Raw genomic sequence first — 23,172 nt, forward strand, 5'->3', positions numbered from 1 at the left:
GCATGGGCAACCTTTGAGTTGCAGATGTTATAGCCATCCAAATTCTTGCCAATTTAAGTGTTGCCTTCCAAAGGCTTTCTACATAATCTCTTTGTGTGTGCACAGGCTGTCAATCCTGAGCACTGCTGCATGGGAGGGAGGTTGTGGTTGGGATTGTAGGTCCCAGCCAATGATAATCCATCCTGCCGATTAGCTCCATGCTATCTCATTATGTTTGTTTAGTGCCTCTGCCCAAGCACTACATACAGCCAGCATGTACTGCAATGACTTACTGCATTCACTATACTATAAATTCAAAGGGAAGATACAGAATATTTATTAACTGGGTCTTTGGCACAAGTACAAGAGAGACCCTAATTCTGTATCTAGAGAAAACCTGAAGTTCAGGACAGTGGGGAAAATCATATCAGTTAATTGCATTATTAACTATGCTGTGCCTGCTCATCTTTAGATGGGATACTGTGCCATCTTTTCAACTATTCAGATAAATGAAGAAGAAAAGAAAAACAGTTGGTGACATAGAAAGGGATTCTATAAATATAGCCAGCCACCTGTGCTGATGGAGGTGGCATTAGGGAACAGGGAGCATGAGACACCTTGTGATGGTGTCACCAGCAATAATGATTAGCACATGTAACTGTGTTTAAAGAATATACACATACAGAAAATAATTGCTTTCAAGGCTTAATGCACCACATGACTTAATTGCCTGATATGTAAGACAAACACCCTGCCTCCTCTACCATGTGCACAAAGTAGTGCACAGGCAGAATGATCATTAATCCAGAGTAACGATATCGATACTGAGTTAGTGATACTGCATAACCCAAAGTCAGGTTGTATCTGAGTTAGTGATACTGCATAATCCAAGTCAAATTGTATGTTTTTTTTTCTTTTTTTCTTGGCTTTCTATTAGACGGTCACTCTAGCAGTTTGTCTAGTCATCTATGCCAACCAGAATAATAAAATGCATCTTTAATCCATATTAAAAGTAAGGTTACAAAGTTGGTGTTGCTTCACTAAACTGTTGTTCATTGATTATGAACTGATTGCTTTGCATTGCTATGCCTTGAATGGAAGACTTTGGATCCATTTTATACAGTCTTGTGTGTTACCCTTCACAATATACTATATATTGTCCAGTCTTATAAAACAGTATCTGCAACTGCTTGTGGTCCAATTTGGTAATATGAAAAAGTGTAGTGCAGTTAAGCACAGACATGGCACACAATCAGGGGCACTCAAAAACCCCAGGAACATTTACAAAAGCCTGTGTCCTTTTTTTTTTCTTTCTTTTTTTTAAAATAAAAAACTGAAAGTGCTCCTCCACATTCTTCTCCAATTGTTTTTGCCCTCTAGAGTAGATGCCAGAATTTATTTGCTCAGTTTATAGCCTCTTGGCTGGCTGTTTCAAATACTTAGTGGGTGTGAGGCTGAACTACACAGCTTTTTTCCTTCCTCCTAGTTTTTGTACAAGTCTCTCACAGTTGCTCAGTTCAACTCCAAGTACTCTGAATGGATAGCTGAGGGGTTGAAAGGCCATCTGCAAATTCTTTCAGCTAAGAACATTTGAGCGCTAATTGAATTTGAAATGTTCTTGGGCATTTTCTCCAGCAGTGGCACAAAACCCTCATTCAGTGTGTCCACTAAACCAGATACAAAAGGACGGACACTGACCATATCTACCCAATGAGAAATCACACAGTACAACATTTTACTCACAGTCCGAACAAGTTAAAAACGTCTACAGCCAAGCACTTGTTTAACACATTTATTTTATTGGAAAAGCAGTAAAACAGTGCAAAAAAAAAATCTGTCCTTCATGCATATATTCTTTGCTACATGACCTCTGTACTGAACGTTTTTTTTTGTAAACGCAATGCAGAATCCCCATAAAATTCCCTCCGTCATATTTTTTACACTGTGGTATAACAATAAAGTGATTCTTTGTGACCTGGTTCAAGGCTGCTACCATAACACATACTGTGGAAAGGCCTAAGGCTGTGTGTACACATCCAATCCGGTCTGACACTGCTCATTTTTCTCTTGAAGAAATCTAAACACAAAAATCCGATCTTTTCAATGCCAGTTTGAACCTCATTCATGATTCGCAACATATGCTAACGAGATGAGAGCTTATCCAAACCAACATTCACTCAAGTGCACGAGGTTAAAAACACAGACATGGAAAAATGAATATGATTTGAGGTTCCAATTAAATGTGGCATTAAGCCTCAAACAGTAGTACAGTCTACATTGTGTGCATCTGTACTTACAAACGTGTGTGCACACAGACACAGCAAGCGGTCAGTTGTACCTCTTGCCAAATATAGGTGGGGGAATCACACTTGAGGCAATCATTCTTTAACCAAATCTGTGTACATCATACAGGCACATTATTTGATCCAGGCACTTTCCCCCCCACCATTATAGAATTCTGGATTTTTTCTCTACTATGGAATGCATGATATCCATACATAGATTGAGCTTCTTAACAGTAAATATGTCCCAAATATGTCCATTTTGAAATGAATGAATTCACCAACTGAGCAGGTTTTGAGCTAATGAAATCTGCTCATAAACAGGCTTCCCATGTTTTCCACCATCTTTCTCTTCTAAATACAGACCCAAACAGTGAAACATTCTTCAGAAAATGTCAGCATGTTGCTTATGAGAGAAATTTAGCTCCCAGTCAGATGTTACAGTCCAAGACTATTTACTGGCAGCACAGTTTGAAGGTTTGTTTAAAAACCTGCCCTGTATAACAACTCATAATATAGGCTACATTTGAATAAAAATATACATTTTATTTTGCTTCTTAACATTAATTCTGAAGTCTGAAGTTACATTCTTCTCTACACAGGGTATTCTCTTTAATGTATAAAGTTGGTTAAAAGGTTAACAAGGTGCTGTTTTGAATGGACTTGAAATGCCAGTGTGATAAATCAATATTTGGTTCAATTAAATGTCTGCACTATCCAAGGACACTCTTGGGACCCATGTCTTGTGTACTAAGCACAATCAATGGCTCAAACAGTCCAACCATATTTACAATGCCATTTGGTAGACATGGCCTAAGGAACAGACCACTAACAGTAACGGCATATAGGTTAAAAAAAAAAAAAAAAAAAAAGGCCCCCCTCTCCATCTTGTGGCCCGAGTGCTCCCTGTTATTATGATCAAAAGCCGTTGTCTTTGGAGGGCTGTGCCTGTGCCACCCTCAGGTTGGAGGAGGGCCGTTGACATACCGCAGGGCTAGGTGGAAAGAACGTGCCAGGGTGTTGGCGCGGTGGCACTGGTTGTCCTGCAGCACAGTGGGGGGTAAGATCACTATAACCAGCAGCAGGGCTAGGAGAATGTAGAGCAGAGCTGGGGCCCCAACAACCTCCATGAGTCGCATGGGCCTTAGAGGCCAGGATCTGCAAGGGCCTACAAAATGCTCCTGTCCACTAGGGGCACTGCACAAAGGGAGAGACAACTTAAGCCATAAAAGAGGAGGATTCCAATATTTCTAAATGTTGTCAGCAACAAAAATTATACAAAAGAACTTTAAAATATGGCTTTCAGATGATGCGCTCAACTGAGAATATAAAAAGAAAAAGTAAGCAGTTATTTTGCCACTGCATCACTTATGAAAAGATCTGGGCCTTCATTATTTTTTAGCTTTCAGATGACATTTCTTTAAGGACTGCCAAACCACTTCGAATTAAGTTGTCTGGCTGTCTTTAAAGAACTTTTATTTTTTCAATTAAGTGGCTAATAGATGTCATAACTTTGTATTAAAATTTATATGTGAAGCAAATTGGATTCATTGGTCAAGAATACCATGAAACTTCACTTTATCAAATGATTCTAATGATTTGATTTGATTTCGTCTCCCCAAAACAGCTGAAAAGTGCCTTTTTAGAAGCACTAATAACTTTGCAATTAAATCTGAATATAAAATGAGCTTCAGTCTCAAATATAAACTCAAATGTTGAATTTAATGTTTGGGAAGTTGCTACAATTCACAGTACAATCAACTTTAATCTTTCTTAATGTCCTTCTTTTTGAAAATGAGAAGCATGTGCTTCATGAAAAATGAGAAACACATGCACTTGCCAAATAGCCTCAACAGTGTAGTGAGGACATAACCATTCCAATTAAAATCACAACAAAAACAATAATCCAGTTCACCAAAAGTGCAGATTTAAAATGTAAAAGGAGCATACTAAATAAATAACAGACTACCAAGACCAAAATCACCAACTGATGTGCAATTCACTGAGATCTAGTACTAAAACGTTCTCTCACCAGCATATCTTAGTTGGGTTGCAGCCTTCCACCAAGCCACTGGAGCACGGTGTCTCCTTCAGACACTAGTGAAAGTGAGAGACAAGATCGCAATGGCAGGAGATTAGCAAAGAACCCCACGGGGATTCTGGTGTTTATGAGCAATTTGCAATCAGAAAACATTACGAGCGTAATTATATACAAGCAGTTTAGAGGTGCAAAGTACATCATAAAATCAACTGCACTAAATGAAAGGACTCAAATGTGCCACACTCCACTACCCATATCTTTAATTCTAAATTCTCAGGTGACTGCAAAAAGCATTAGAGAATCTGTGATGACCTACAGTGTTATTGCAGACTGGTTGGGTGAGGTTACCAGGTTCAGTAACACAGGGGATAAATAACCTGCATGAGGGTGGGGTTTGGTGTGTGCATGAGGGAAAAATACACCTGTGGGCTTGTGCGCCATTTGCTGGTGTGTGGTTGAGGATCATATGACAGGGCGGTGCCCATGTTTTGAGCTTGTGGTGAGCAAGAATGCCTCACGAGCATGTTCCCAAGATACTTGGCTTCACCCGTCTCTGCCTCCTCCAAAGAGGATGGTGATGAAGAAAAACTCAAACACTGCTGACCAAGACAAATAACAAAATGCTCGTGAGACCAGGGTTCCTAGAGCTGGCCAACACCGTGCAACAGCATGTGGTGAACAGCAGTAAACCAACAGAGCTTCCATTGTGTTTTCTCCAATTACTTGCCCTCATACACAAGCACATGTCCTCTCATAGCACCTATGGATTCCCTACCACTTACCCCCCTCTCCTGCATACTCCTGGTCCACTGCTGCGCGTATCTTAATATTTGTGCTCACAATGAAAGCAGCTGTGAAAGGGCTGGTTAGTGCTGCAGCTCCCATTTCCAGCCATGTAAAGCTGCCAATTAACCACCAGTGCTGAGAAATTACTAGAGCCTCTTTGAAATGGAAATGGTTTCCCTTTTCAGCCTGGATGTTTTTCCAGGGCTTCTACAGGCAAAATCTCAATTCTTTTTCCTGCAGTGAACACACTGCTTTTAAAACATGGCTTCTGCCATTAAATGAAAAGGTTTTATAAAAGGTTTCTGAACAAGCTGACATGGCACGCGCGACTCTGATGAGTCACTGTGAGATGTGTTCTGGAGGAAGAAGAGAAGAGTGGAGAGCGTGTGGAGACGTGGGGCAGAGCACCACTCCCATGACATCATGCTTGTACACTGTAATGTGATTTGAGGAGAAAGGCACCGTTTCTCCACTGCACATCCAGACTATCATCCACACTGCAGCAACTGGGAACATATCGCTGTGCTGAGGCTAAATTAACAATTTAAGATAATCAAACCTCAAAGCATGCATAATCTCAGCAGTGGCTCTGGTGTACTGGGGAGAAAGTTGTTCATATATAAATCTGATCACGTCATACAAAACATCTAAACGGTCATGTCAAGTTGGGGAAGATGTCCAATATAAATTCAGTGTGAAGTGCATGGGCAGTACCTGTGAAGTACACTCTGTCTGTACACCTTTGGAGCAAAGCTGGTGGGACTGTCCCAGCCAGGCACTGATGCGGTCAGGGTCAAAGCTGACAAGCTCATGGGAGTGAGAGCCTGGGGTGGAGGTCTTCCAAAGACTTGCATGCTGTGGCCCATTAGCGTCTGCTGGGACAAACCAACGTACAGGATGTGGAACTCCGCTAAATTTGCGGCGTGTGATTAGTTCTATAAATAGCTAATCCTGGACTATATCTTCATGATATGGAACTCTTAAGCTATAAGAGGATGTAGAAAAAATTTAAATAGGAGTAATTTGAATCCAACATAGAAGTCTGGTACGCATGGGGTTTGCCAAGAGCTACGATGAACCACTTTTGTTAGATTTTAGGATTAGAGTTATTGGAAGAACAGTCATGACAAGGGCAGCCAATAACACACAGATGTCTCACAATGATCACATCTTTAAGATGGTGGTAGTTCAGTGGTAGGTCAGTAGTTAAGGTACTCAACCAGTAATCAGAAGGTTGCCAGTTCAAGCCCCACCTGCCAAGTTGCCACTGTTGGGACCCTGACCATTAAGCCTCAATTGCTTAAGTTGTCATAATTGTAAGCTGCTTTGGATAATAACATTTATTGCATTTAGCTGATGTTAAGTCATGATGAGCAGTGCCTTTACTGGCATCATTTCTGTAGTGACCAATCATAGCATTTGGTTTTACCTGACTGTGGAGTCTGGGGTGGAGTCATGCCCTCTAAACTCTTCTGTGTGAGCTAGGGGGAGAAAAAGCCAATCACAGTTCAGCCTTTTCAACTGAAAAATGTTTAAACAAAATTCACAGCTTTTTAGTGCAGCAGATTTAAAGCTTCATTTTTTTTTACAGTGTCATTCGACATTGCTGATGACCCTGAATCTCAATTTGCTCTAAATGAGAGGCCTAATAGTCAGTCAGCAGATGAAACTGATGTTTATAAATTGTCATTTGTAAACAAAGCTATCAGAACTGAATAAAGAAATGCATCAAGAGTGTAAACTTACATTGTTTACATCACATAGTGGCACTATGAGGGCCAACTACACAGAACTATTCTTATAACAGATTAACTGTATACAAACTGAAGTATTTCATAAGAATTATGCATTTGGAGCAGATGGAGGTCAGGATTGTATTACACATTAATTTTTCATTCCAACTGACGCCCATATACACCACCATTGGAAGGCAGAGAGCCATAATGTTTATAGGAGATGCATACAGTCAGATGCACAAATAAAGCACATGCCGCTCATATTGAACTTGTTTCACTGTATATTAAAATAAAGAAATAAATTCAAAGCATGTACCCACCCTCAACTTTGCATAGCAATTGTGTTTATCTCCTGGAAAATATATGCACATTATGTCCTTACACATTAACATTTCATTATTTAATATATGCGCAACTAAACTGCAGCTACACTGCACACAATGTAAATGGGAGCTGGCTGAGGACAGTGGATGCATGTGTGGCCCAGCTGTCGGTCAGGAGCTGGGGCAGGCGTGAGACTCACCGGATGCTGGCCACATGCTCCAGTGGGGACTGGCTGTGGGGCCACGGGGACCAGGGGGCCTCTCCTCCCCAGACAATCTTTGGCAAGCAGCTCTACTGTGCCGTGGACACCTTATAAGAAAGGAAAACCACTAATGCCCAATGAGGTTTGCCGCTCATTTAGGTGATCATAAAACTGAAGGATTATACAGCTGAGCAAGGAATAGATTATGGTGGCAAAAAAGGTTTGTGAACTGAACTAACAAAATGACAGAATAATACATTAGGGGTTCATATAATTAACTTAAAGTATTTGTTCAGTACATAAGTACAAACCATAAAAAATTTTGAATCACTAATTTGGGGATGTTATATACTGTGTATTTTAACACAAAAAAATGGCTAGCACCCACCTGCTCCAGCATTGTAGTAGGAGGAGTCTGTGTCGTCGTGGGAGACGGAGCCTCCGATGTCGACCATCGGGTCCCACTCCAGGACCAGGTGCTCATGGCAGAGCGGCAGGGGGGTGCCAGGGGCTGCTGAAGGGGCCGTGCCACACTCCATGAGTCCCTCCTCCTCCAGCACGCTCTCGGAGGGACAGCCTGAGTCTGGACACAGAGACCAGTCATCCTCAAACACCTAGGAAAAGACAGACTCGTCAGTTCATGGGGGATGTTCAGTGAACATGTTTGAAAAGCTGTTTCAAGCAATATGATTTGCAATAGTTAAGCACTGGAATCAAGAAGCTGGTTACACCTAGGAAGTGCGGTACATCTACTCAAGATATCTTGAGATCTGTGAAGAAAACTCAAGACCCTTGGTTACAATATATAATAATAACTGAGTCAAGGCCATAAAAATCATAAAACTATTTAATACTTGTGTTAAGCCCCCCCCATCAAGCACATTAGAAATGAAAGGCTGAACTGGACAGCTGTTAGATAACTCTTTGAGGATGGATAATCTAGCATCATGAGGCTTCATTCTGAATTTATAACTCTATTATTTATGCTATGGTAATAGGATCTTAGAAGCCAACATTTAGAAGAGTTAAAACCAAATCATCGTTTTATCTGGCTAAACTATCACTCAAACCCAGAACACTCAAATACCAATCCACCCATCAAAATCAATGACCAGGTGACTTCCTCTAAGCATTTATCTTCTTTGTGATTTTTTTTGGCACTCCACTATTTAGGGAACATGAATTCTCCCATGCAGAATCTAGAAGGTGGTGGGAAACACAGTGCTAATTCAGTACTTAATATCCAGTCTTTGACTTCCTAACCTTTTCATGCTTGCTGTATAATAAGCACCGATACAGCCCATTTTCAGAGCCTGCATAGACAATGGCTCACACAGAGAACTCGCTCACATGGACAGTACATGTATTGTGCACATGCTGCTTAGCTACAAGGAAACTATTTGAACTATTTTAGAGGCACATTCATGAGTTCTCATCAACTGTACTTCAGAAAGATTGCCACGATATACTGGTGTAATGCTTACTTGGAAGATTACAATAAAAGTTGATGGAGCACAGTTATAGAGCCCAATCTTTAGAAATACAGTGTGCACACTACGCGATAAAATTGTATACCATCCATAGGTTTATATAGTCAAAGAAGTCACTGATTGATAATTTAAAAATGCTCTTTACATGGCCTTAAGGTGTTAACACCGTAAATCCATACACTTGGGTTCAGCCGAGTCAGAGCCAAGGTTAGAGTTTCACCATGATGTTTTAATGGTGTCTGATGTTTCAACACAACTTTTAAGATGAATTGCTGTGTGTCTGTGTGTGCCTGAGAAAGAGAGAGAGAAAAAAATTCACCAATCTCATGCTGAGCAGGCGTGTGTGAAGGCGTCCCAGACTCTGGAAGACACGGCCGCAGTAGAGAAGCAGCTCCTGAAGCTGGCCCTCAATGACCTGCGCGTCAGCCGGCTCACTCCTCTGGATCAACGCCTCACCTCTCTGGAGAAGTGCGTTCAGACGGCCGGCGCTCTCAGCCACGGCCTGCTGGAAGCCCTGGCATACCCAAGCACACCCCCACACCACCCGAGATGAATCTGAAATATTCATTTACTGTCTTACACCAAAGCATCTGATGAATCTCATGAGCCAGGTGAAAAATTAATGCCTACCTGAAGTTGCTGCATCTTGGCGCATGTATCCCGCTCGGAGAAGTGCTCCACCTCAGTCAGCCGCAGGTCCATGTCGGCCAGCCATACGGCCACCTCCTCCTGCTGCCTCTCGAAGTCTTCACGCTGAAGCACAAAGTGCTGCAGGAGACAAAAGGTATGCAGAGAGGAACAGCAGGACTCTTTCAGACTCCCTATACCCTCTCACGCCATGTTATAGCGAGTATTTTTGTGGATGTGGCCATGGAGGCTGCAGAACAAAAACATATAACTGGACAAATTTTTCCACTGGACCCAGGGCAGGGACAGAGTAATGAGATCATTAACTGCAAATGGTGCTCAGTCTTAGGAAGGCATGCCCAAGTTAGGCTAAGATTAGGCTATTTTACTTCTGCTGTGGGTGAAATGATAGAAATAAGTTGTGCATGTGCTGCCAGGCAGGATAGAAGTTAAAGTTGCCAGCATTTAAAGTTGCCAGCATTTACCTTCAGCCGACGGCACACGGAGTCCACCGTGGCACTGAGCTGGTCCCACCGCTGTCCGCATTCTTTTGTCATCTCCACCAGCCGCCTCCTCATGGTGCCTGTGAACAGCCCCAATAGCACGCGACTCCTCTGACCCAGGCTGTCCAACTGGGCCAGTCGTAGGCTGGCCTCGGCACGGAGACCCTGGGAACGCAAAAGGTAAAGCAGTCAGCCTTTGGGTTCAGTGGCACCAGAACAGCCTTCTGGCCCATGTTCCCACACTGGAGGCAAATAGGAAAGTTAGATGACACCAGTATGTAAGTGTGGGTTTGAATGACTTGGTCAGAATCACAGAGGAAGGTGCCAGAAAGCCCCGATGGACTGTACTGCGTGGCACTGCTCAGGAGATGTGCCAAGGAGCTCCATTACCTTTTGGTATCATTTTATCCAGCTGGAACGGTTCCCAGGATTCCAGACCATCTTAATAGATATGCTGTTTACATGTGTAAGGACGCATGTTTGTGCACATGTACCATTTATTGCAGTGTCAAAACAAGTGCCAGCATTCTCTCACCAGGGAAAGACAAAAGACAAAGAAGAGTGACCGAATTGGTCTGGGGTGCCTTATATAAAAAGGAGTGAAGAATAAAATGATGCTTTGGGGGAGGACTATTTGAAAGTGAGCTTTTTATATATTGCAGCAAACAGAATAGAAAGTGAGCTTTTTATATATGGCAGCAAATAGAATCAAAGAAACAGCCTGAGAGAGGGTTAGTGTAACATTTCACCTCAAACTTCTGCAGCTCCTCTTTCGCTGTGATGTAGAGCACATGGCTGGAATTTGGGCAGGCAGCCAATTTCTCTGCCAGCCGGAGCCAGTCATCTAAGCAAGAGTGTTCCTTCATGAACTCATGCCAGAGCACCCACCTTCGCTCCAGCCTGATGGACAGGTACACAGACCAATGAGATAGCCAAAGCAAAGCTATGGACATGCACATCATACATAGAATAAGGAGTGCCAGTGCTTTGCCACTAAACATCAAGAATCCAATCTTGCACACATGATCACCTACCCACACATGCAAGCTGATGACTTAAAATATGTAGTCTATGCATAGCACACTTCTCTCATGCAACTGCAAGTTACTCACTGCACACAGCCTTCAAGAAAGAAGGTATCATCTTGGCTCAAGTTTGCCAGCGACAGCAAGTCTTTGGAGGCCTCTTTCCCATCATCCAGTGCGATATGATCTGTTTCTGAAGGGAACGTTTCAGCAGGGTGCAGGCACAAGCCACTATGAGCTTGAGCGCTCATGTGAGCAACACACGTTGGCTTTTCATCTCCCTCTGCTTCGCTTCCTGTGGGGTAAGCTTGTGGGTTTCCATGATGACTAGAACTGTGTGCTGTCTCCCTCAGCATGCTAGTAATCACCAAGCGTCACCTGTTGGCCAGAGCACAGCTGTATAAGGAGGTGCCTCATTAGGAACCAACGCAGTGTGTTGAGAAATGGTGCGACTGCATTCTCTGGGAAAAAAGTACTCTGAAGTAAAATGCAACATTTTGAACTGCAGTTGCATGTGCTTCTATACAGAACCCCCATGACCTCTTTAACGTGACTAACCTAGTTGCCAAGTGTTAAAGCATTCTTGATTTTTTGAGTAGGGAAGCAAGTTACAGACTAGACCTGAATGACTCCCTCTGGGGCTATTGGGAGTGCCAGTTCAATTTCTTCAACTCCTTTTCTACTGTCAGGCTTAATGTGTACATTGGGGTGCATCTGAGATGCATATTATAGACATCATCGGGCTTATGGCAGAGCATCCATCAGCCTCTGTCAATACAAATTTCACTAATACACTAGGAAGCCACTCATCCTCTGGTAGTTAAATGTTTCTTCTGGCTTTACAACTGGTTACAAGCTCAAAAGGTTTCCATAAAACATACCATATACATCAGTGCAGACCCATAAGGCAAATACCTATTTCCTGAAAATATTCACAAGACTGCAAAGTAAGCAGCTTGTACCATAGGAACATTTTAATGCTCAAAGTTGATCTTTGATGGCTGAGGCAAATCTCACATGTCATTTAAGCAATGGTTGTCACAGTTGTTCTACTCAATTTCCATAAGAGAAAGAACACTGGACAAAACGGGATACAACAATACTGAGAATTGTTTGAGAAACATTAGACTGGGCAAATCAGTTTTGTTTCTTGATCAATAATCATTGATTTTCAATAATAAATTATTTTCTGCTAATGGAACAGCTGCAGTATAATGCAATATACAGCAATCTATAAAGTTAGAGCTCTATAGTCTTGTCTGAAGTTGTAGGCTGCTCTACAAACACATGCAGCTAACTAGCTAGTATTTAATTAACCTGGACTGGCACATAAATGTCTTCCTTACATAAAAATAATGTTATATATAAATAAATAAGCATAAAATCACAATTTGAGACAACTATTATTTTGAATAGACAAATAATGTCAAAGTTAGTTGACAACTGAGCGGTAACTTTACTGTTACAGTCAACTGATTACATTATGTCAGCTAGCTAGCTACCTAACTAACTGTTATGTCCACCTGTGTGTGTTGCTGTTGCTGGTGTTTTGATTTGTTTCTGCTTTTTGCTATTGTGATTGCTTGGACTTGTGTATATGACTGAATTCTCCCCTTGATTTATGGTTTGCTTTGTCCCTTATTGGTTTGGTTGCTGGTTAATACATGTCTCTCGTATCTTGTATATATTGTCCTGTATGCAGTAGTCGCACACTCGTGGTAGGGCGTGGTTGCCATTTTGTTTGGGTGTGGACTCTGTTTATACCAGTATAGTCAGTGTAGTCATTGTATGTTTCTTTTTGTAAGCTTAGTCACTTGTCTTTTTGTTTCGAGTGCGATATTGCTTGTCGTGTTGGTCTGGGCAACACAAAGCTATTGCACCAGTTTCTTGTATATTTCTGTATCTGAACACCAAAACTTGTAAAAACAATTGACCTTTGCCGTCAACCTGTTTGTCTGGTTTGCATTCCATTATTCATTGTTACTGCTGTTTCACTCAACTCCCATGTTACAGCCTCCCAGACTAGACATGGTCATAACATAACAAATGAACATTAATATCATGATCATCAATAACCATTCACTGTTCAACACATTTCTTTACATTCAGTCCAGTGGTGTAGCTTTAAGTGATCAAGAAGAAAGTGGTGGCAAGAAAGTTACCACTTCCTGTAGGGGTGTTAGACCTTTTAGAATCTTTTTGAAAAGTTATCAGTAAGTTGCAAGCTAGCAAGCCATTACATTTCCATTTTGAGTTAGACTTACTGATAAATCTGGACTTTTCTGAAAAGATTCTAAAAAGCCTAAGACTGCAAAACGTTCGTAGTCTTTGACTACATTCTACAATTATTAAAGTAGCTTTCGACTTAAAAAAAAAACAAAAACAACCACCACAAAATGGACCTCGAAATTGCCAGCCAATAATCAATATATCTAAAGTTACCTATTGTTAGCTAGCTAGCTAGTTAGTTAAGGCAGTGAAACACCAGGCCAGCCTTTTGGTGTTCAGTCTTTTAAAAACTTTTAAAATGCATTTTATGTGAATGCATTTGGCAAATATGAGCACAAGGTGTGACTGCTGAGATATCAGTTTAAACTCAAGAGCCATGTCAGTTTATGTTTTTGTTTTTTTTTGTTTGATCAAGAGAAAAAGCTGTGTGGCAGACAACTTAATCTTCAATTTCTTTCTATCATTTCTGCCTTGCAGAAACAACAGAGATAATAAAGATCTTTTTATCTGATTTTCTTTTCCTACAGTAATAAGAAATCCTCCCCTCCCTGCTATAGCTCAAGACAGTCAATCTAAAACTTGTGTGCACAAAAATCACTTGTACTGTGGTTGGATAAGCAGTCAGTGTTTACACGACAGGGCTTCATGCAAAATCTCATGCAAAATCTCAGACACCTTAGATGCAAAAAAGTGTTCTTGGCTCTGGGGTAGAGGTTCAGCCATCAGAGCCCATAAATTATCTTTATACCAGTTACCCAAAGGAGTTATTAGACTGCCACCCCATCCATGGCAGGGGTAAAAGCTAAATAGATTTTCTTTGCTCTTGCACATCCGAAAATTGTCTGACAGAGCAAGGTCAGCTGTCGGGGGGTGGGGGGGCCTTGCCTTTGTCAGTCAAAAGTGATGTGTTATGAGCCTGGGGCTAAGAACTCACAACCAACCCTGCAGCAAGCATGTCACACCCCATGCTGAAATAAGAGCGGATCAAGTCTGGATTTATAAAAAGACTATAGTCTTCCATCCCCACTTGGAGAGAATGGTCCTGTCAAACTTTCAACTCCCAACCAGTCGATAACTCCATAAGATCATAATTTTCCTCCGGCCTTGCCTTTCAGCCCAACAGCCTGTGGTTCAGGTATACTGGGGCCTGTGGCTCTGTTGAAATGACTGCCATTTCTCAGGGTGTGGAGGTGCAGCTGTTCTGCAAGCTTCTCCCAGCGGAGAACATTAAGGTAGTGAGCTGGGTCCTGAGGCACTGAAGCTGAAAATCGAAGGCAGTGGTATTGCTTTCCTGGATGTGTGGAAAACGTTGCTCATGCCTGAGAGTGAAATCAAGTGTGAATGTGACTCGTCCACACGTCATTCCTAAACTCTGCAGCAGGGCTCGAACTGATACAGAGCCGTTTGGCTCTTACATTGCCTACGTTTTGCTGGCGACCAACTGACACATCCTTTGGGCAACAGCTCCAGCAAGGCACCACCCTTACGATAGCAACAGGTGTGTTGTTGCAAAATGGCCGCAGGCAGAAGCAAAGAGGGACTCTTTGGTGCCGCCACTTCCTAATCTGTGCTCAATAGACCTTCATTCCCACATTCACAAAAGTCCATCTTAAGTTTCAGATCAGGCTGTTCTTACACAACCAAAAAAGAAACTTCCAGCCCCCGGTGATACTTCTGCTGGCATATCCTCGCAAAAAATGCTTCTCAAAGTTCTCAAATGTATAACCACAAATATACTATAATCAATTAATCAATCAACAAAACAAAGAGGAAGAATGTCTTAATTACTATTTGTAGTGTCTATTCCTTAGTATATTAATGGTAAACAGTGCACAGGCTTCTGCGATTGCTCTCATGGCAACAAAAGTCATCAAATAAAGTCAACAATCAATACATATAGAGCGTCAGACAGGATGTAGTGGTCAAACATCAGGGATACCTTGTCTACCCATAATCTCATTCAGTCACTGTTGGGAGTTTGAATTTGCTTAGGCAAAGCAGGTGCATCTGGGTACTTTTCCAAAACATGGCCCGCATTTGAATGAAGCCAAGATGAATAAACAGTCAAACTGCTGTCTGTGATGGAAAGAAAAAAAAATCTCGCCTTGGACATAAAGGTGAGGCTGGGATGACTCTGACTTCCCTTGGCAGGACAAATGAAAAATAATGACAGGCTCGGCATGTCAACAAATCGCTCTGTGGCTCTTACTTTTGTTTTATGGCCTGGCACCAGCTAGCTTTGCTCCATAACCACACTATCACAGCATTTAAACACACTTATACACGAGAATCTCTCACAGGGAACATCACTACTGCTTCTGAACAGCATACCAAAAAATGGCCCAATTACTCTGACATTAACAGAACCTCATAACACATGAGCATAAAGTGGCTATTCAGTGGCCAAAGACCAATGCACCAGCCACTTTCTTCCATTTTATTGGGAACTCTAAAAGTTTATAAAAACCCAGTCAAAGGTCAAAGCTGTCTGAAAATGCAGATGCTGTTAGTCATAAGCCAGAGTCAATAAACAAAGTCCGAGAGTATATGCAGCAGGCAATCACTGTAACAAAAGCTAAACTTTTTGCCATATTTTATTGAATGATTTGTATATTACAAACCACATATGATACGAACATTTAAAAAAAAAATCATTCCAGTTATACTTGTTGTGGTCTTTTCTTGACAGCATGAGCAAACACTAAAACGTACTGGAGTCCAAAAACAAACAAAAAAGTCAGCTCCTCCCCAAAATCCATTAGGCACGCGCACACAGTTGTAAAGGCATACTCTGCTATGGACCACTACAAGCGACATACTATAAAGCACTCTCTTTTTAACCACATCTGCATAGCCAGACACAGACACACAATACAGCTCTAGAGTACTAACAGAGATGTGGTCAAGGACCTGGAAAAGGTTATCCTGGCACCATTCTCTTACCATCAGCAAAACTAAAGAGAAGGTTGCTTAATTTCAGACAGCAGGTAGAACATTTTGCTCATGTGCATCACTGAAGCTGGTGTGAAAATGGTCAGAAGCTTGAGGGACTGGCCATGTTTTTCCTTTTACAGTCTTAAGTTGGTTGCCAGTGTTATTCTGGGTGGAAGTTTTGTAAAAAAAAAAAAAAAAAAAAAAAAAAAAAAGAAAGGTCTCACTTCAAAAAGTGCCATTTCAGGAAGACTACCAACATAAATGAAGATTATGGTTACCTTGGGCAATATTTTTCTTCTGCCTTTTGGCAAGAGGTACAAATGCATACAATGCATACCTATAGCCCTAGATTAAAAGGCAAAAAGACACACCTAAAGCACTCTGGAGCACTAGTTCCTATTTCTCCCACCCTTTTCTGACTTTCTAGCTTGTTGCTGGGCTGGATTCCACTGGCAGTTGCTGACATTTTTTGTCTGCTGCAGGACACTGTTTTCACCGGTTCCTAATTACCCAGGAGTGACCATGAAGTCTTATCTGATGTTTGTAGCATCTTATAATACATTAAAAATATGAAGAAAAGCATATAGCAGATAAAATATCTGCTCCACACCTAAAAATGTCCAGATTTAATTTGTAGAAGGGTTTTTAATTGGAGTCTCGCACACAGCCATTATGAGACGACAGTGCTCCTCTGACTCCTGTCTGTGATGGCCAGCAGAGGGGTAGCCACATCTGCATTTCCGGTGATGGGCTCAGAAAGGTGGTGAAGAGGGGGGACCCTACATGCACTCTTTCGCCACATTCACCCGTCTCCCTCTGAGCCCACAGCCCTGCCCTCCCTCCTTGGCCTCTCAGAGACTGCACTCATTGTCTCTTTAGTGCCACAAGCACAAATAGTGAACAAGCGGGCCTTTCTCCGCATCCGGATAGGGAGGGGGGCAATGCCAGGACACCTGATCCTATCCAGGGTGCACACAAAGCTAGAGATGAACCAAACCATCCCCCAACTCAGTCCCCATGGGGAGTGAGCTACGCAGAAGATGATAAGTTTGGAAGAGCAACAAGTAGAGCAAAGCTCATTTCAACTCCTCCTGCCACGTGGGAGTTCCTTAAAATACATCATCTCTGTACAGAAAATGTAGGTCCTACAGTGTCACGATAGACCCCTCAATATCCTGATTGAATGTTTAAACCATTACAGTTAGAACACTAAACAGTCTTCTAAATCCAGCTGAGGATCTCATTAAATCTTAGAGTACCTGTACGCAGAGTTCGGCAAGAAAACTTTAAGAAGAAACGGACCAAACTCTAGAGACAGAGCCTCCAAAATCCTAGAGCAGTTGCAGTGACAGCAGCTATTTGCTTTGCTACCTGTTATCTTGCAACATACAACGTAATTAGTAACCGTATGAAAACTGCCTGCAGACGTTTAAACATCAAACAGAAACTCTGGCAATTACGAGTCCACCTTAACAAGCAGTTGAAATGAAACTGGCGACACCGAAAATGTTTTTTTTTTTGTTACTTCAGTTACAGATAGTCAGTCAAGCACGTTGCGTCTGCTGTACCCCTCAAAATGTGATTTAGTATTTCTAGCCAACTAGATAGTTTGAATGTGGTTCGCTTTTTAAACCATCAAAATAACATGACTGCTAATTTCCCACTAGCTCATTTTTAGGCACTATGAGGAAGACTGGACAAATTCCTCCATAGCATTAAACTACCACAGTAAGGAAATGTATTGAAATCGAGGATACGGTGGAATGCACCTTTGGTAACCAAACAGATCTCGATCAGGTCTTAGAAATTTTGGCGCCCTTTAAGAATACGATTTGTTTCGTTTTATATGAATAGCTGCAGATCAAATGGAACACCGAGCTAGCTCAGATCTGTTAGACTCGTGGCAGGTGTACAGTACATGGTGAATAACCCAGGCACATTCACCTGACGGCTGAGCGTTCACTCAAGGACAGACGGCACGTTTCTTGCCGCACGTCGTCCGTCTGTGACGCGCACGCCGTGTCGTCGTAGCCTGAAGCAAGGGCATTCTCTCATAAGCTTGAGAGCGGGAGAGAGCCACAAACACAACGATCGAGTGTGCGAGGGTTCCTGCGTGTGCCTCTAAAATCAGCGTAAGAATTAGGAGTAAGGAGCTAGTCTAAGGAATCAAATATTGTTGTCATTAATGGAGTTACACAAACGCCCGGGCAGATCACGCTACTCTCGTCGCCTGCAGGCAGATTCACTCTTTCTTTACGAGGAAGGTGTGTATGCGTGCCCCAGACACAGTGCTGTCTCGCATTTCACCAACGTTTTTTTTTTTTAAAAAAACAACGCTCTTCCCAGGAGTCCTGGTAGTTTCATGCAGGTACGCCTGAAACTGGCCAATGATCACAATAAAGCAAGAACTCATTTGAACACTGGATGCCAAACGAAGCAAGAGCATGAACACGACTGAAAGACCAATTAGTTCTGGTGTAGGACAGAACATTCATGAACAGATTCGGTAGTGGGATAAAAACAGGACGGTGCTTTGCGTAGAGCACTTGGAGAATTCCAGGGGGGAAACATTTAATCGGATCACTGATCTCATGTTTTCATAGACTTGAGGGGGAAAATAATTCCACATTAAGTGCATACCAATCGACGAGGATTGTGAACCCCTTACAAGAGGAGAAAAACAATATCTTTACTTAACAGGGCATAATAAGTGGTTTGCTGGGACTGTAATTACTCCACTAGATTTAAATTAGAGGGATGAACTAATTCAATTGTAAATATTTAATCAAATCAATTATAGAGGCGGAAATAGGATGGAATGGAGCGCGCCGCTGCCACTGCTTCTTACAGATTCAATGAAAAACCTTGATGGATTGATGCAGCCGCAGGTAAACAGCTCCATCCTTCTAAGCACGGACATGAGAGAGTGGAGAACACAGGAGATGAACGCGGAGACTGCAAAGGTTTTCATCCTGTCAGTTGAGATGCTTTAAGTACGAAGACGGTCATCCCATTGAAAGGATTTTAACCTGCTGCCGGCAGCCTACTGCACAAGAACGTCCTCATGATGTTCACCGTCATCATGCGAGCAGCCCACGCTAAATGTCCCATAATTCGGCTCAAAGTATCTGCCATTCTTGCTTCCTCCCTCTTAACTGGCGATAGGGCATAGAGATCAGCGCACTGCAAGTACCATTTTCAATGCTGATGAGCTGGGCGAGAACGACTGTTGGAGGATTTGCAGTGCAAAGCACGGTATAATTATATGGATATGAAAATGCCTACGATTTCTCTTTTGCATGCCATAGCTACCCATAAAAAGGCTGCAAGGGTAAATGATATACATGATTTTTTTTTAAACATCAAATAAAAATCACCAAATAAATTTAATTGTTAAGAACTTTAAAAGTAGCCCATCTGACAAAGTAGATGTCAAAAGAGGAGATGAATAATAAAGTGTGTGCATATCCAGATTCATTCTCTGCATGTTTAATAATGGCTGAAAAGGCCTTGATATATGCTCACGGAGAGAGGGCTGAATGCTTCTAAGACTACATGCAATTACTTTCAACACCGACACGGTTGTAATGTTGTTAAATAGAATATCAAAACTTCATTAACATAAAAATAAAAATTATTACATCGCGTTCATCACAGGGTGTTAGGGCATCACATTTCGCTGGGGGATACAAGAGGCCTAAGACAAATGAATATACGAGCAAACACGTAACCGGATGTCTCAACACGCTACTTTAACGAAGAGTCATATAAGTAGGCATCGATCAGGCTTAACAACAACCGAAAACAATGCAGGATCTTTACGTCGTTTAGGAAACGTACAGACGACGCAAACTGCGTACGGTACTGCCTGAACTAAAGCCTGTGAATGTATTAAAATGAATCCTTCGACATCTAAGCTTATGCATGTAGAATAAAAAAATGCACAAACGTCAAGAAACAACTTGTCACTGAAATCGTAGTTTCTTTCGCTGCGAGATATTTCAGCACGAGTACTCTGCAGTTTATATAAATGTGTTACGTTGTCTTATTAAAATTAATATTAGGGCATGAGTGATCACTGCACTTACGTACGTATAGATAGGGCTGACCTCATTCACGTATATCAAGCTTTTGCTTCAGGAAATCCCACAAGGCTTAATTACAAACATGAATTTTAAAAGGCGTAGTTGAACTTTGCAGAAACTTCCACTTTACTGATGTCTGGACAAATCCAAACAGCTCCGAATCACGTACAGGTTAGGAAGCACAAACTTTGGAGTTCCAGGTAAATTGAATTATCACCTGACTCAGGTAGCATGAAACCACGCCTTCAACCCACGTGATTAGCTTCCCCCCCTGACGTCGATATAGCGTTAACACCGAATAAAGCGTCTCATCAATAACATAAACCTCTAGGATTTCTATGCTTAAGTTGGTCTCTGATGTGCTTTTCATTTATTACCCTACATTTGAATAATTTTGCCATGTTTGGCGCGTTGTTTTTCAGTCATACGTTTTATTTCTCCAATTCTATGTTATCACATTAAATTAAGATAATAGAGTTAACTTAACATTTAATAACCCCCATAAAAAGGTCCTCTTGGTTGATTTTATATTCCCATCTAGAATCAACGTGTCATATTAGCGCTTTTTAAATACATATATTTATTGCATACATGGGGATCAACTTGATATTTACACATTAAATGTTTTATTATTTCACAAACTGTACAGAGCAATGAGACTGAAAGTGTATATCATTGGGATATTGGAACCATGGTTCAATATAAGATTTTAACAAGCTATTATTAGCTTGTATGCGGCACGCCTTTGTGGGGAGATGGAATAACTATTAACAGGCAACCTTCCCAAAGACTATGTTTGTTGTCTACAGGGGAACAAAAGCACAAAACTCGGGGGCGTGCTCTGTTGTCTGACAAGCACTTGCTCCAAACATTGCTAGAACACGGAAAGGCAGAGTGACACTATTTAACTCCTTTGATCATAATAGGATAGCGAGAGTGTGCCAACATGCCACTTTCCCTCAAAGATCCCCCAGCCAACTCTCTCTCAGCGTACCCCCCCCCCCCCCCGCACACAGACGACCTCCATTTGTTTTCGTTCTTACCAGTGAGAGGAGAGGAACACATATTCTATACGGCGAGAGTTTCCGTTCCTTTCCGATAATTCTCCGCGCATGTCTGAAAGGATTGCTCACAACACACTGTAATTATGCACTGGAGTGGCTTTATTTGCTGTAGCCCATCCCCCTTTCCACACACATACTCTAATTATGTAGAGAAGAGGAGCGTCCAAATTGGCCTGTCTATAAGAACGATAACTAGCACATGTGCCCAGTGAGGTGGAAAGGTGAGCAGGCCACGGACTTCATTACCGGACAGGGAGCAGAGGTGAAGTTCAGGCTCTATTAATCTGATGTGTTGGATAGATCGGTCTGGTTTCCTCCCTCATCTAACATTTATATAACAGTGATATATATAAAATGTTTATAATACCCACTTCCACATAAATGTCTCATGGTCCTTTATAGTCATCTGATGCCTCCATCTGGGTCAGGGCCCCGTTTCCCTGAATGATAAGGTAGAATACATACAGGCTTGTGGTTAGATTGGAGTTTGAACATTGTGTTTGTGTGTATGTGTGAGGGCTGGTCGTTTGGGAGTCCTTCAGTCCCAGAGCTGCAGTACTTCAGGGTAGCACCAGCAGGGCAGGCGCACATATGCTACTTGCATTTATGACGTAATGTTTGCACGTCCCCCTTCACTAACAAAATAGAGCTCACCTTGCTGGCCTTTATGTTGCTCTAAAGAGCAATGTTTCCATTTTATATTTGTTCAGCTATATCACTGTGTTAAAACATAGGTGGTAAACACTGATAAGATTTTTAATATTGTAGAGAAAACACCACAGATTGTTTAAGTCAAATTGTTACAATGAATCATTCAGTGTTTGTGTTGTAATTGCATGACGGTTCACCAGTATGCAATTATTTAAATAAAATGTCTCCCCCTTCTGGCTATGTTCTGTACTGCACAACACAGATCACAGCTTTGATGTTTTGCTTTTGCAACGGCTTTCTTTCATGTAGCTACTGTAAGCTCGAAGGCACGTTAAATGGATGTGATAACTTAAGATAGCTTATTTTTCAGGTTTTCAGGCAGCGATGTTCTGCAGACTACAAGTGTTTTAAGTTTTGAAAATGTATAGGCCTTAAATTCTAAACAGGCAATTGTCTATCATGGTCTTGTCATAAGTGAATAAATATTTTAGCATAGCCTCCACAGAAATACGCTGTTGTGAAACCTTGTGAGACTTCAAATAGTCAGATGCTTGTGTTTGGTTGGTATATAGCAGCAAATATGCCAAATTGACTCTACAATGTCAGCAACAATTAAAGAATCCAGCTGGCAAAGATGTTTCATGCGATTCCATCTGGAGAGAAGAATAGAAACATACTTCAATTCCCCATTGCAATCATTTGCAAAGTTTTCACAAGTCCTAAATGAGAACCATATGTGTATAATTTGGTTGTCCTTTGCAAACCTTAACAAATAGCTGGTCAATACAGTAAAAAGGTTTGACCATTAACACTAGGAAACCAAAGTGCTATGACATAGCATTTTTACTTGTGTTACATTCACTTTGGCATTTGATCTGTTCTCTGTGTATCCGAGGCAGCAGGTGCAAGATTGATTTTGGCAACCTGACCTTCTGTTCATAATTCTAATTGCTTTGTAAGGAGGCTACAAATCACACTGACTCCACACCAAGTCTCTTAGCTGGGATGAGATGTGACCTGCCTTTGCAGCCATCTGGAGGAGTCAAGGAGAAATTTGGCTTAATACACTTGCACTATTTGCACTATCTGGCTGCTGGCCTAAACTACTCGGACATGGGGCCTATCAGAGCAAAGCGAGATGATATCCATTGCAAGAATCAGCTGACTCATGAACACCAAATGAGTGACACTAGTGGACATACAGATGAACTACA

The 23,172-nt window shown here is 41.7% G+C and overlaps 1 protein-coding gene across 8 annotated transcripts; it reads right to left on the bottom strand.

Annotated features, from left to right (window-relative positions):
* Positions 1-1,757: 1,757 nt before the first annotated feature.
* si:ch211-137a8.2 (nesprin-2) lies at positions 1,758-21,352 on the bottom strand. 8 transcript variants are annotated; one of them, XM_035534275.2, is made up of 13 exons: positions 21,287-21,352; positions 11,083-11,373; positions 10,720-10,870; positions 9,953-10,135; positions 9,471-9,608; positions 9,160-9,354; positions 7,739-7,964; positions 7,348-7,457; positions 6,518-6,569; positions 5,803-5,963; positions 4,725-4,901; positions 4,294-4,358; positions 1,758-3,458 (listed from the first exon to the last, which is right to left on the bottom strand). In XM_035534275.2, exons 2-13 carry the CDS (start codon positions 11,349-11,351, stop codon positions 3,221-3,223), a joined length of 1,965 nt encoding a protein of 654 aa, XP_035390168.1. In that variant the 5' UTR covers positions 11,352-11,373; positions 21,287-21,352; the 3' UTR covers positions 1,758-3,220. The 8 variants fall into 8 exon arrangements, with proteins under 8 accessions (XP_035390168.1, XP_081556787.1, XP_081556788.1 ...); XM_081700661.1 differs by lacking the exon at positions 21,287-21,352 and adding an exon at positions 20,251-20,428 and having other exon boundaries at positions 5,803-5,960; XM_081700662.1 differs by lacking the exon at positions 21,287-21,352 and adding an exon at positions 20,251-20,428 and having other exon boundaries at positions 4,725-4,898.
* Positions 21,353-23,172: the final 1,820 nt, after the last annotated feature.

This window comes from Electrophorus electricus, chromosome 17 (assembly GCF_041902795.1).
Source record: "Electrophorus electricus isolate QZ-2024a chromosome 17, ASM4190279v1, whole genome shotgun sequence".
Taxonomy (NCBI): domain Eukaryota; kingdom Metazoa; phylum Chordata; class Actinopteri; order Gymnotiformes; family Gymnotidae; genus Electrophorus; species Electrophorus electricus.